This window comes from Cervus canadensis, chromosome 5 (genome assembly GCF_019320065.1).
Source record: "Cervus canadensis isolate Bull #8, Minnesota chromosome 5, ASM1932006v1, whole genome shotgun sequence".
NCBI lineage: Eukaryota > Metazoa > Chordata > Mammalia > Artiodactyla > Cervidae > Cervus > Cervus canadensis.
Window position 1 is genome coordinate 41,743,712 of NC_057390.1, and position 15,221 is coordinate 41,758,932.

The 15,221-nt window shown below is 40.3% G+C and overlaps 1 protein-coding gene across 2 annotated transcripts in view; it reads left to right on the forward strand.

Moving 5' to 3' along the window:
* Window positions 1–4,997: 4,997 nt before the first annotated feature.
* Window positions 4,998–15,221, forward strand: part of PAPOLG (poly(A) polymerase gamma) — a 32,119-nt gene continuing 21,895 nt past the window's right edge. Inside the window, exons 1-5 of one of the 2 annotated variants that reach the window (XM_043468633.1) lie at window positions 4,998–5,244; window positions 7,197–7,358; window positions 8,830–8,896; window positions 14,747–14,828; window positions 15,061–15,170. In XM_043468633.1, the coding sequence (XP_043324568.1) occupies window positions 5,228–5,244; window positions 7,197–7,358; window positions 8,830–8,896; window positions 14,747–14,828; window positions 15,061–15,170 (438 nt within the window). In that variant the 5' untranslated portion in view covers window positions 4,998–5,227. The remainder of the gene's footprint in view (window positions 5,245–7,196; window positions 7,359–8,829; window positions 8,897–14,746; window positions 14,829–15,060; window positions 15,171–15,221) is intronic. The other variant, XM_043468634.1, reaches the window with a different exon arrangement.

The window sequence follows — 15,221 nt, forward strand, 5'->3', positions numbered from 1 at the left end:
TTATGCATGATTAAATCACTGGAGTCTGACACAGAGTTTGGCACAGAGTCAGTTCAGTTCAGTCAATCAGCTCTGTCCAACTCTGCGATCCCATGGACTGCAGCACGCCAGGCTTCCCTGTTCATCACCAACTCCCAGAGCCTGCTCATACTCATGCCCATTGAGTCAGTGATGCCATCCAACCATCTCATCCTCTGTTGTCCCCTTCTCATCCCACCTTCAATCTTTACCAGCAGCAGGGTCTTTTCAAATGAGTCAGTTCTTCACATTAGGTGGCCAAAGTATTGGAGTTTCAGCATCAGTCTTTCCAATGAATATTCAGGACTGATTTCCTTTAGGATGGACTGGTTGGGTCTTCTTGCTGTCCAAGGGACTCTCAAGAGTCTTCTCCAATACCACAGTTCAAAAGCATTGATTCTTCAGTGTTCAGCTTTCTTTATAGTCCAACACTCACATCCACATGTCACTACTGGAAAAACAATAGCTTTGACTAGACAGACCTTTGTTGGCAAAGTAATGTCTCTGCTTTTTAATATGCTGTGTGGGTTGGCCATAACTTTTCTTCCAAGGAGTACTTACTTTTAATCTCATGTCTTTTAATCTCATGGCGGCAGTCACCATCTGCAGTGATTTGGGAGCCCCCAAAAATAAAGTCTGTCACTGTTTCCACTGTTTCCCTCTATTTGCCATGAAGTGATGGGACCAGATGCCATGATCTTAGTTTTCTGAATGTTGAGCTTTAAGCCAGCATTTTCACTCTCCTCTTTCACTTTCATCAAGAGGCTCTTTAGTTCTTCTTCACTTTCTGCCATAAGTGTGGTGTCATCTGCATATCTGAGATTATTGATATTTCCCCCAGCAGTCTTGATTCCAGCTTGTGCTTCATTCAGTCCAGCATTTCCTTTTTCTTTAAGAGGGAAATAAAGTTGATTAGAGAGGGAGATGCTGTTAGACAAGTGGGCCAGCTCAAGGGAGAACCAACCTCAAATAGGGGTCCTTAGTTCACTGTTATCCTCAGGGTACAAGGAGTGGGATAGGGGTCTTACGGGTCATTTGCTGGTTGGATGAGGCACATATACTGGGTGGAGGGAAGAGTAAAGCAAACAGCTTGTCCCTGTGGGGCAGGAGGGGAGACAGGTTATACTGCTCAGGAAGACCTGAAGTCTGTTAATAGTTACAACATGGGGGAGAGAAGGACAGTAAGAGTCTGGTTTATCTGCTCCTGCATTCCAAGACCCTCCTTGGTTTCATCTGCTCTTTTGTCCTTGGGTCCTCTCTTTATTTTTAGGGCCAATTCTTTGGCCCCTATTGATACCTGCTCATGTCTAAGTATCTACCTATTCACCTTCTCAGACATGTGAGAACCCAGTCTCAAAGAAAAAGGGGCGATGACCACTCTGTCAGTCCAGCATTTCTCATGATGTACTCTGCATATAAGTTAAATAAGCAGGGTGACAAAATACAGCCTTGATGTACTCTTTTCCCGATATGGAACCAGTCTGTTGTTCCATATCCAGTTCTAACTGTTGCCTCTTGACCTGCATACATTTTTTTCAGGAGGCAAGTCAGGTGGTCTGCTATTCCCATCTCTTGAAGAATTTTCCACAGTTTGTGGTGATTGGCAACCCACTCCAGTATTCTTGCCTGGAAAATCCCATGGACGGAGGAGCCTGGTAGGCTACAGTCCATGCGGTTGCAAAGAGTCGGACTCAGCTGAGCGACTTCACTTTCACATGTCAAAGGTTTTGGCGTAGTCAATAAACCAGATGTAGATGTTTTTCTGGAACTCTCTTGCTTTTTCGATGATCCAGCAAATGTTGGCAATTTGATCTCTGGTTTCTCTGCCTTTTCTAAATCCAGCTTGAACATCTGGAGGTTCACAGCTGAGGCCTGGCTTGGAGAATTTTGAGCATTACTTTACTAGTGTGTGAGATGAGTGTATTGTACAGTAGTTTGAACATTCTTTGGCATTGCCTTTCTTTGGGATTGGAATGAGAACTGACCTTTTCCAGTCCTGTGTCCACTGCTGAATTTTCCAAATTTGCTGGCATACTGAGTGAAGCACTTTCATAGCATCATCTTTTAGGATTTGAAATAGCTCAACTGGAATTCCATCACCTCCACTAGCTTTGTTCGTAGTGATGCTTCCTAAGGCCCACTTGACTTTGCATCCCAGGATGTCTAGCTTTAGGTGAGTGATCACACCATCGTGGTTATCTGGGTCATGAAGATCTTTTTTGTATAGTTCTTCTGTGTATTCTTGTCACCTCTTCTTAATATCTTCTGCTTCTGTTAGGTCCATACCATTTCTCGCCTTTTTTGTGCCCATCTTTGCATGAAATGTTCCCTTGGTATCTCTAATTTTCTTGAAGAGACCTCTAGTCTTTCCCATTCTATTGTTTTCCTTCATTTCTTTGCATCGATCACTGAGGAAGGCTTTCTTCTCTTTCCTTGCTATTCTTCAGAACTCTGCATTCAAATGGGTATATCTTTCCTTTTCTCCTTTGACTTTTGCTTCTCTTCTCAGCTATTTGTAAGGCCTCCTCAGAGAACCGTTTTGCCTTTTGCATTTCTTTTTCTTGGGGATGGTCTTGATCACTGCCTCCTATACAATGTCACAAAGCTCTGTCCATAGTTCTTCAGGCACTCTGTCTATCAGATCCCTTGAATCTATTTGTCACTTTCACTGTATAATTGTAAGGGATTTGATTTAGGTCATACCCGAATGGTCTAGTGGTTTTCCCTACTTTCTTCAATTTAAGTCTGAATTTGGCAATAAGGAGTTCATTATCTGAGCCACAGTCAGCGCCTGGACTTGTTCTTGCTGATTGTATAGAGCTTTTCCATCTTTGGCTGCAAAGAATATAATCAATCTGATTTTGGTGTTGACCATCTGGTGATATCCATGTGTAGAGTCTTCTCTTGTGTTGTTGGAAGAGGGTGTTTGTTATGACCAGTGTGTTCTCTTGGCAAAACTCTATTAGCCTTTGCCCTGCTTCATTTTGTACTCCAAGGTCAAATTTGCCTGTTACTCCAGGTATTTCTTGACTCCCACTTTTGCATTCCAGTCCCCTATAATGAAAAGGACATCTTTTTTGGGTGTTAGTTTTAGAAAGTCTTATGGGTCTTCATAGAACTGTTCAACTTCAGCTTCTCCAGCATTACTGGTTGGGGGATAGACTTGAATTACTGTGATATTGAATGGTTTGCCTTGGAAACGAACAGAGATCATTCTGTTGTTTTTGAGATTGCATCCAATTAGTGCATTTTGGACTCTTTTGTCGACTATGAGGGCTACTCCATTTCTTCTAAGGGATTCTTGCCCACAGTAGTAGATATAATGGTCATGTGAGTTAAGTTCACCCATTCCAGTCCATTTTAGTTCACTGATTCCTAAAATGTTGATGTTTACTCTTGCCATCCCCTGTCTGACCACTTCCAATTTGCCTTGATTCATGGCCCTAACATTCCAGCTTCCTATGCAATATTGCTCTTTACAGCATTGGACTTTGCTTCCATCACCAGTCACATCCACAACTGAGTAATGTTTTTGTTTTGGCTATGTCTCTTCACTCTTTGCAGAGTTATTTCTCCACTGATCTCCATTAGCATATTAGGCACCTACCAATCTGGGGAGTTCATTTTTCAGAGTCATAGCTTTTTGCCTTTTCATACTGTTCAAGGCAAGAATAGTGAAGTGTTTTGCTATTCCCTTCTCCAGTGGACCACGTTTTGTCAGAACTCTCCACCATGACCCATCTGTCTTGGGGTGGCACAGATTAGGTTTCCAATAAATATTTTTGAATAAATGAGTCTATCTTCTCTATCTATTGTTACATTCCAAGAAAAAGCAGCTTCTTAACATTCTTATTTAGTGTTTTAAATTAACTTTTTAAAATTTGTCATCATTTTCCCATTTTCATCCTCATTCACTTGAAACATGATCTCCACTATCTGAACTCATGTGATTTTGATTCAGCCGTGTTTTTATCCCTCAGTGTTTTATCCTGTGTGTTTTAGCCGCTCAGTCGTCTCTCTTCCTGACCTCACGCACTGCAGCCTACCAGACTCCTCTGTTCATGGGATTCTCCAGGCAAGAATACTGGAGCAGGTTGCCATGTCCTCCTCCACAGGATCTTCCCAACCCAAAGACTGAACCCAGGTCTCCCTCGTTGCAGAAGGATTCTTTACCATCTGAGCCACCAGGGAAGCCCTACCTGATTGTTGTTGCCGCTGCTGCTAAGCCGCTTCAGTCGTGTCCGACTCTGTGCGAGCTCATAGACGGCAGCCCACCAGGCTCCTCCTTCCCTGGGATTCTCCAGGCAAGACCACTGGAGTGGGTTGCCATTTCCTTCTCCAACGCATGAAAGTGAAAAGTGAAAGTGAAGTTGTTCAGTCGTGTCAGACTCTTCTCGACCCCATAAACTGCAGCCTACCAGGCTCCTCCGTCCATGGGATTTTCCAGGCAAGAGTACTGGAGTGGGTGGCCATTGTCTTCTCCGACCTGATTGCTAGAAGGTCATAAATCAGGGGGAGGTACTTAGAGGTGAACAGTTAAGTCTCCAATTTACAAGCTCGCTGCACTCCCAGGTAATTATAAAGTCACACGTTCCTAGGTGTGCCCTCACGACATAATCGCCTCAAGGAATAGATTGATTAAATTACATATAACTGATTAAAATAACGGTGTTGTATAACGGAAGAGTTAAAGTAATATTTGCTAGGCAAGGTTGTGTAGTTTCTTTAAATATATGACATAGGCTTTCACAAGAAAACAAGGAATACATGTTCCAAGTTACCTTCCAAGCAGTTAGCCTGGAGAGACAGTCTCACGGACAATGGAGGGAACGAAGCACTCCTCCAGACCGGCGTTTGCAGCCCAAACCTGCGCCTCTGTGGGCGGGGCCACTGAGCCTACCGAGACCTAAAGCGAGAGGGGGCGGGGTCGAGGGCGGGCCCAGGCCCCCAGGGGCGGGGCCGCAGCGGCCGAGGGGCAGGCTGGGAAGCGGCGCCATATTGGCGTCGGCCGCGCTGTATTGTCATAAATAGAGCCGGTTTTGTGGTGTTTTCACTACTCGGTTGGATGCCTCGGCTGTAGTAAGTGAGAGAGTGAGCGTGCAAGCGAGATACAAGCAAGCGGAGGAAAGTGGACAGGAGGAGAAGGGAAGAGCAAAAACAGGACTCCAGAGCGAAAGACAACTCGCCGGTGAGGGAGACGCAGGAAGCGATGAAAGAGATGTCTGCGTAAGTGGTGGGGGGCGGCGGTTAGGGGTGAGGCAGAACTGGGTGGGCTGGGGTGGCCAGCCCGGACCCCGTTTCCGTTCCCTGCCTCTCGCGTCCTGTCCAGAGCTCTCGTGTAGTCTCCTTCCCCCCGACCGGTCGGCAAGGGCACCTCCCCTACACCCGGCGGCTCACCTGGCCAGACTCGGGGACTCTCGGAGTCACCATCGGTTCCCTGGCTGCCCTATCTCCGAGGACGCCCCCAGACTAGGTTGCGGCGGGAGAAAGGCCCGTGTGTCTGTGGGGAAAAATTGTCGGTCACTCTCCTGCCCCCAGCGCTGTCTGAGCCGGTCTCTGCTCCTGTCTGCATTGGCGCAAATACCATCCCCCTACTTCCCCCTCCTCCCTTCCTGACCGGCTGTCTTCAGGTCTTCTGGAGTGCATTCACTCCTATCCCAGCCCATGGGTTTCTCTTTTTAGTCAAGCTATGGTTTTCTTCACCCTTCCCTCATTTCCCCACCTATCCACAGTACATCTGCCAGTCTATACCTCCTGGTCATACTTTGATAAGTCAGGAACAGTGTCGGTGCTTGGCAAGATTTTGTTGTAACTTCTTACGTTTTGGTTTATTAGGAAATAATTTAAACATACAGAAAAATGCCAAGAATAACATAACAGCATCATTTACGTAGCCATCATCCATCTCCCAAAGCATAACGTTCCGTGTGTGTGTGTGTGTTTACACACATATCTTTAGTTAAAAGAAACCGAACATAATACATCTGAAGGAATTCTGTTACCTCCTCCTCTAGGCCCATTCACCTCCCTCCCTGGAGTTCCCCACAGTTCTGAATTTGATGCTTATGCGGCATATTTTTTTTAATGCTATTACTGCATACGTATATGTCCATAATCAGCATTGTTTTACTTGTTTTTAAACTTTATATGACTAGTACCCCACTTGTCATTCAACAGCTTCTTTAGTGCAACATATGTCTTTGAGATTTGTCCATGATAGTGTTTTTCAGCTCTAATTAATTCACACTAATACTGTATTGTGTTCCTTTGTAGGGATACATTCTGATTTAGTCCATTTCCTGTTAGTGATTATTTTAGGTTTTTTTCTAAGTTTTTTTTTTTTTTTTTTTAATGTCACAGTGTGGTAGTGAACATTTTTGTACATGTCTCCTTGTGCACTTATCCTAGAATTTCTCCAGTGTGTTTACTTCTCCAGGGATTATGTCACTTGCTTTTGTTTTCCTGTCCAGATGAGAGAGGTTCAGAACCATGGATTTGGAATTTTAGTGCTAGTAGGGACCTTGATAGCCAGCATTTTCAGCACAGAGATAAGAAAGTGGGACTCAAGATCATAGTTGGTATCATAGACTTCATTTAGACAGTGAAGAGAACAATTAACTAGAGTCACAGAATGTTAGGACTATAAAATCTGATGGAAGCAACGGATGTTAATAGGTTTCTCAGGGACACACCTAGTGATTTCTTTTTAAAAGCTAGAGTATTTCATAAGGACCTTCTAATGAAATAATTTTGCTTTTTTCCTGGGGTTGGGGGTCATTGTTTTTTACTTAGAGCTTTCTTTGAAGTGGCTGACTGCTTTTCAAAGGTGGTACTTGACTTAAGTCTGCAGGGTATAGTCAAGGTGGCCCTGGCCCAGCTCCCATTCAGGCTCTTTGCATTTGAGCTGAGTGGTGTTGGCACAGTTGTCCTGATGCCAACACAGGCTGCTTTTGACTTGAAAAGACATCCTAACCATGAAAGCTTGAAGCAGAATGAATAGTCCTTCATCTCCATAAGCACAAAATATCCTTTTTTCCTTAAAAGGGGGGGGTGGGGAACCAACCCAGTAGTACTGTGTAAACTGTTAAGGTAGCTAAATTAATGAGTGGATTGAAAGATTTAATGTATCAGTAAGTGAAACTTTAAATTTTTTCTGCTGTTTCATTTCTCTTGAACAGAAACACCGTGCTGGACAGCCAGCGTCAACAAAAGCATTATGGAATCACCTCTCCAATTAGCTTGGCATGTCCTAAAGAGATTGATCATATTTACACACAGAAATTAATTGATGCCATGAAACCATTTGGAGTGTTTGAAGATGAGGAAGAATTGAACCATAGGTATGTCGTTTAAAAATGCAAAGTATTTTACAGTACATTCTTTAATCATTACTTCTATAAACATATATTCATGTACCAGTGATGTCCCTGTGTAGGGATATAAAAATGACAAAATGAAGAGAAAACTTGGCCGTCCAAGAGCTTAGAGGAGGAAACTAACAATTAGCCAAGTAAGTAAAATAAACACAGTGTTACATATGACAATTGCCGGCTGAGAAAAATGAAGCCGTGAGTGAGGTTGTCAAGGAAGTCATCATTGACATTTGAGGGAAATTTTGAAAGTGAGGAAAGAGCTATGTGCATTTGATGGAAGAGCAGTCTAGGCAGAGGCTTGAGATAGGACCGTACCTGGTATATTTTAAAAATAATAGATAGCCAGGTAACCTAGGTATATGACACAGAGTGAACAAGAAGGGGAATGTGGGCTTAAAAAAAATGAGGTGGGAAGGAGCTTGGAGCGAAAGGTCATTTAGCACCTTGAAAGCCATTATAAAATAGGTTTTGGCTTTTACTCTGAGATGGGAAGCTGTTAGGGTTTTGAGTAGCAGATTGATATGATTGATTCATGTTTAACACAGTCATTCTGGCTGCTTTACTGAGGTAGTCTGTAGAGGGGTCAAAGTCAGAAGCAAGGAAACTAGTTAGGAGACTGTTCTAATAACACAAGGAAGAAATGGTGACTGGAACTAGGGGGATGGCAGTGGAGGTGATAAGAGATAGTAGAATTCTGGATGTCTTTTAAAGGTACATCTTCTGGATGTCTTGTTTAATAACTGGAATGGGGGGTGGGAGGGGCATCAAGGATGATGCCAAGATTTTTGGTCTCAGCATCTGGAAGGATAGGATTCCATTACCTGAGAAAGGCTGAGGGAGAAGCAAGTTTGGAGAGATCAGGAATTCAGTTTCTCATGTGTTATCTTTGAGATGCCTGAACTTTTTTTTAATCTGGATTTGGATATGCCATCGGTTGCAAGTTTGTTTTAATATCAAATTGCTTTTATTAAGTTAAATTTTATAAAAAATTAGCCAGTAAATAATTTGCCTGTTTTTATTATCCAAAAACTTGTAACTGTCAATGAGAGTGCTGACTTCTACTATTACCACACTGAATTGATTCTATTCCATAGTAAGGCCAAGAAAGTTGACAGTTCAGTTGGCCTCTGCAGCCTTATTGAAGGTAATTTTGATTTTTTTTTAACTAGGCTTTTTGAATTTTGAAAAAATAGCTCAAAAACCAAAATACTATCATCACATTTATCGTCTCTTTGGAACTCTTAGGAACCTAAGAATGCCAAAGAGATGTGCCTTGTGTCAACAGATGTGATAGCATTAGCACGTGTATAATATGCTTTTACTCTAGCACCAACATAAAGGTACTGCCTATATGTTTAATTACTTTTTAAAATACTGTTTGTTTTTGGTGGGGGTTTTTTGTTTGTTTTCATCTGAAGCATGTTATTTTTTATTATAGGCTGGTTGTTCTTGGTAAACTGAACAATCTAGTAAAAGAATGGATTTCTGAGGTCAGTGAGAGTAAGGTAAGACTCTAAATTGAATTCATAGTTTCATTGTGTCCTGGTAACAAAATGCAGAGTTGAGAATAATCAAAAATAGATTAAACGTTTTTAGTACACTTAGAAATGAATTGTTCTAGACAGTTGAAGTGAAGAGAAAGTCACTTAGTCGTGTCCAGCCCCTTTCCACCCCAAGGAATTCTCCAGCCCAGAATACTGGAGTGGGTAGCCGTTCCCTTCTCCAGGGGATCTTCCCAACCCAGGGATCGAACCCAGGTCTCCTGCATTACAGGTGGATTCTTTACCGGCTGAGCCACCAGGGAAGCCCTCTAGATAGTTGAGTCCTAAATAAATGAGGATTTACCCCAGAGGTAGCCAGTGTCTGACTACATTTCCACATAAATGTCTTCCTTGACTCACATGTAGTAAACCAAACTTTAAATACTGAAATTTTAAAAGCCAGATTTCAGAATTCTTGTGAAATGCTATTTATGGCAGCACTGGGCCTTTCTTTGGGCAAGGCCAGAAGAGGCTTGAATGGAATTGGGCTACTCCCGTCTGGTGCCTCATGGTCCCCATTACTCCCTGCTCTCTCAGACATAGCAACTGTCAGTTATCAGTTTCTGTTTCTTATGTGTATACTTGCCTCATTTGCGTACCTGCCTGGCCTATGAGACTTTGGAGTTTGCAAACCCTAATTTATGATTACACTGCTTTTTTCCCCTCCAGTAGCTTAGCTTTTTTCCTTCTAAAATCAATTACATATCTCTTGCTTTCTTAGAATCTTTTGAATATAATTGAATTCATTTGTTTGGGAATCTTCATTGGCTGTAGTAAAATGAGATAGGCCATGTTCAATTGGATAATACTGTTTGTCCCTTTACGAAATGGCTCAGACTATTGTGTTTTAAATTTTTAGTTTTTTTTTTTTAATAGTTTTCCCATCTCTTTAACAGCTATCAGCTGAAAGTTAATGGCTCACAGCAGTAGTGTCTCTGTAAAATCCCTTTCTGCCCATTAATTTGCATCAGTTTAGAAATTACACACCTGTTAGAATTCTTTTACAACTTTTATTATTTCCTTTTGTAACCTTTGATATTTGTATAAAATTGGTTCTTTCAAGCAGTGGGCTCTGAATAAGGTTATGAGGGACTGTGCTAAGTCTGCAGTTATTGAGTTTAAATAAATGGTCTTTACACTATTGACTTTTGCTGCCAGATGACTATCTGGCTCATTTTTGAGCTCACAGCAGGGTTATCAATAGTTGAAATTTTCTGTTAGGTTGAATTCTGAGCAGGTGAAATGCTAGTCATGAGTAATTAAAAAAAAAAATCATGCTTGTTTCTCTGCTACTAGCTGATCAACTCATTAATAAACTTATCTTATTTACTTGCACAACCTCAGGACAGAGCTCAGGCATTGAATGAATGTTGGGGAGCCTGTTGTCTCTGTCTATAATCAGCCCATAATTGCTGTGGGTATGCAAACCAGATACACAAATTGCTAGAATTGATTTAAAATCAGAGTAACAAGCTTTTTTACTTCTTGTGTTGTCTTTATGTCATCTAATGTGGTTATACAGAGGTCTTTGCTCTCATACATATTCTAGGATACATCAAGGGAAGTCAAGTGTTAACTATTCACAAAAAAGGGCTAGATACTTTATTGAGAGATGCACCTAACTAATTTTCTTACTGGGTGGTTTTTTTGCACCTAAAAGAAAAATTAGTAGAACCTGTTCCAAGGTCAAAGGTTTTTTAAATTTTTAAAAATTGCTTTTCCCTCATTTTATTCACATCAGTACTTTAATTTACAAATTTCACTAGCTGGTTTCCATTTAATTTCTAGGCATAAAACCACTGTTAAAAATTTGAGGCATTACCACTATTTGATTTTTTTTTTTAAACAAAATACAATTATTTTTTTTTAATTTAATTGGTTTTAGCATCTTCCTTTGCATAGACACAGTGATTGGTCATTTTCAATACCATAATCCTCTGTCATTTATACCTATTTTATGTGGAAAATATCAAAAGGATTTGAGTTAGGTCAAATATCATTTTAATATTCTGTGCATAGTTAGAATATTTAAACAATCTAGAACTCCAAATCATTTTAGTTAAATACTGTGGTTTGTGGTGAAAATCTTTTACTGTTTATCACTTTCTCATAAATCATAAAAGAATCATGCTTTTCAAAGTGGGAAGTTAAACTCAACAGGGCTTCTCTATCCTTTTGTTTCATGTTCGTCATTAATAATTTTATTAACTCCTTTCTAGCTATAAAATTATTTGTGGTACTCTTGAAACATACCCATTAAACAGAGAAAGTGACAAACATAATATCCTGTTATACATATATTTTTAATCCAACTAATTAGCAGATACAACTCTTTGGAACTTGGACTAGGCATTTTGGGGAAATGCCTAGAAGTAATAGACATAGGTCTCACCTTCAAGGAATATAAATATAGTTGAAGTGATGGAATTAACATACAGGGAAGAAAAAATAAATGTAGTATGAAAGAGCACATGGAGGGGAAAAGAGCTTCTTATAAGGAGGTGCGTAATCAAAGAAAGCTTCATGAGGAAGGTGGGACTTGAAGTGAACTTTGAAAAATAGGTGGAATTGAGATAGCAGAAAGGACAGCAAGCCTTTGAGGCAAAAGTGAAAATGTTAGTCACTCAATCATGTCTGACTCTTTGTGACCCCATGAACTGTATGTAACCCGCCCGATTCCTCTGTCCATGGAATTTTCCAGGCAAGAATACTGGAGTGGGTTGCCATTCCCTTCTCCAGGGGATCTTCCCAACCCAGGTCTCCTGCATTACAGGCAAATTCTTTACCAGCTGAGCCACCAAACTGTTGGCCCATTTGAGGCAAGGAAAATGGCAAATGCAATGGAAAGGAGACTAGGTTATGTAACACGTTGGTAGTTGGAGCTTCAGAAGGGAATATCAAGAGACAAGGCAAGAAAGATCCTTAAGAGCATACCATGGAAGTCCTTAGGATCCAAGGGTCAGTATCCAGAAAAGAATGCATTGGCAAGTTTCGAGCAAAAGAGTTATGTGATAGAGTTAAAAATATCAGCCAGTGAATTTTTTACAAAATGGGATTTAGGAATAAAGACTAATGGCAAGAGAGTAATTTATGATACTATTAAATAGCACAGAATGGAGGTGGGTGGGGAGGAAGTAATGTGTAAGGGATATAATTTAAGAATTAGTAATCCAGGAAGAACAATAATGGTTTATAGGTATGGGCAGTAAGGAAAATGAGGAACAGAAAAAGAGAACTCAGAAGGAGGGATACCTGGCTTATCATAGGATTTTTTTTTGTTAGGTTTCAGTCATGGTTTACTGAAGTGAATCAGAAAGTGTGAGTGAAAATATCTGATGGGCAGTTAGAATTGGCTCTAGAGAGAGGTGAAAAGTAGCATTGTAATTCTGATACAGCCCAAAATATGTAAAGTTGTTAGATTACCTCTCATGAGGAGATCATTTTAAGAATGACCCCACTTGCAGAAATATTATGGAACTAGAATCAAGAAATTAAGCATATCTATCACAAGAACTAAAGGGGAGATGGAATTAGTCAACTGTGACAACTACAGAGCTGAAAGTGCATTAATTTAGTAGTTGAGGGTTCTACTGTTGAGAGTCACCAAGGAGTCAGAGACAGGCAGTTGAAGGGGACAAGTAAGGTCAAATGACAGAAAATATTTTTCTTAAGATAGGGATATATGCATCTGTCTGTGTGTGTGAGTGATGTATGCATCTGTGTGTCTGCTCAGTCGTGTCTGACTGTGACTGTATGGACTAGTGTGTCAGACTCCTCTGTACATGGGATTTACCCAGCAAGAATACTGCAATGGATTACCACTTCCTCCTCCAGGGGATCTTCTTGACCCAGGGATCTTGTGTCTCCTGCACTGGCAGGCAGATTCTTTACCACTGTGCCACCAAAGAAGCCCATGTATGCATGTATACTGGACACAAATTTGTTTTGTCTGTCCTCTGAGAATACCTTCATTACTTCAGGCTACAATCAAATAAATTCTATAAATCTCAGCTCACTAAATTTGACAAATGTAGTATGTATCAGTAGCATTTAGGCAGTTTTTTTTTAAATTGAGGTATAGTTTATTTACAATATATAAATGTTAGGTGTACAACATAGTGGTTTGCAATTTTTAAAGGTATGCACCACTTAAAATTATTTTAAAATATGGCTGTGTTCCCTGTGCTGTACAGTATGTCCTTGTACTTTATTTTATACATAGTAGTTTGTACCTCTTAATCCTCTACCCCGTTGTGCCCCTCTCCCCACTGGTAACCACTATTAGTTCTCTGTATCTACAAGTCTGTTTCTTGCTGTTATATTCACTTGTTTTTTACATTCACATGTAAGTAATAACATACAACATTTGTGTTTCTCTGTCTGAATTACATAAGCATAATACCCTTGAAATCCATCCATGTTGTTGCAAATGGCAAAATTTTATTTTTTTATGACTGAGTACTATTACATTATACACACACATACACACACTACATCTTTATCCATTCTTCTGTTGATGGACATTTAGGTTGCTTCCATGTCTTGGCTACTATAAATAATGCTGCTAAGATCACGAGGGTAGTAGTTCAGTCTCTCAGTCTTGTTCGACTCTGCGACCCCATGGGCTGCAGCACGCCAGGCTTCCCTGTCCATCACCAGCTCCTGGAGCTTGCTCAAACTCATGACCATCGAGTCAGTGATGCTATCTAACCATCTCATCCCCTGCTGTCCCCTTCTCCTCCTGCCTTCAGTCTTTACGAGCATCAGGGTCTTTTCCAGTGAGTCAGTTCTTCGCTTCAGGTGGCCAAAGGATTGGAGCTTCAGCTTCAGCATCAGTATCAGTCCTTCCAATGAATAATCAGGACTGATTTCCTTTAGGATTGACTGCTTGGATTTCCTTGCAGTCCGAGGGAGTCTCAAGAGTCTTCTCCATCACCACAGTTCAAAAGCATCAATTCTTTGGTGCTCAGCTTTCTTTATGTCCCACTCTCACATCCATACATGACCATTGGAAAAACCACAGCCTTGACTAAACAGACCTTTGTCAACAAAGTGACGTCTCTACTTTTTAATATGCTGTCTAGGTTTGTCATAGTTTTTCTTCCAAGGAGCAAGACTCTTTTAATCATGGCTGCAGTCACCATCTGCAGTGATTTTGGAGCCCAAGAAAATACAGTCTATCACTGTTTCCATTGTTTCCCCATCTATTTGCCATGAAGTGATGGGACCAGATGCCATAATCTTCATTTTTTGAATGTTGAGTTTTAAGCCAGCGTTTTCACACTCCTCTTTCACTTTCAAGAGGCTCTTTAGTTCCTTTTCGTTTTCGGCCATTAGGGTGGTGTCATCTGCATATCTGAGGTTGTTGATATTTCTCACAGCAATCTTGATTCCGGCTTGTGATTCATCCAGCCCTGCACTTATAATATATTCTGCATAGGAGCTAAATAAGCAGATGACAATATACAACCTTGACATACTCCTTTCCCAATTTATATATGTTACAATTTAGATATGTACCCAACATGAAGGTACATATCTTTTTGAATTAATGTTTTTATTTTCTTCCGATATATTCCCAGGAGTGTGATCCAGTAATTGCTGGATCATATGGCAGTTCTATTTTTAGTTTTTTTAAGGAAGCTTCCAATTGTTTTCTACAGTTATTGCACCAATATATTGATACATTCCCATAAATAGTCTGTAAGGATTACCTTTTCTTCACATCCTCGCCAGTGTTTATTAGAGCACTTAGGCAGTTTTAATGTGAGATAATTTGAATAATTAAATGCCTTTTATATTTTTTTATTTTAGAATCTTCCACCTTCTGTTGTGGCTACTGTTGGTGGAAAAATTTTTACTTTTGGCTCCTATAGACTTGGAGTACACACCAAAGGTAATTCCTTTTCTGTGTTTTACTGGTAAGAACTTTGAATAACACACTTATTTATTGTTTATAATTAGAAAATACAGGGGAAAAAAATTCCCATTATCTCATCACTCAGAGTTAATCAGTGTTAACATTTTCCTATACTCATTTTATATAGTTTCTTCTGTACATATGTTTTTGTTTACAAAAATGTAATACATACTCAATATATTGTTCTTAATAATACTTTGATTTGCAGGAGCTGACATTGATGCACTTTGTGTAGCCCCAAGACATGTGGAAAGATCTGATTTTTTTCAGTCTTTTTTTGAAAAGTTGAAACATCAAGATGGCATTAGAAACTTAAGAGTAAGTATCCTCTGTTATTTAATATTTTGTATTTGTTAACGAATAACAGCA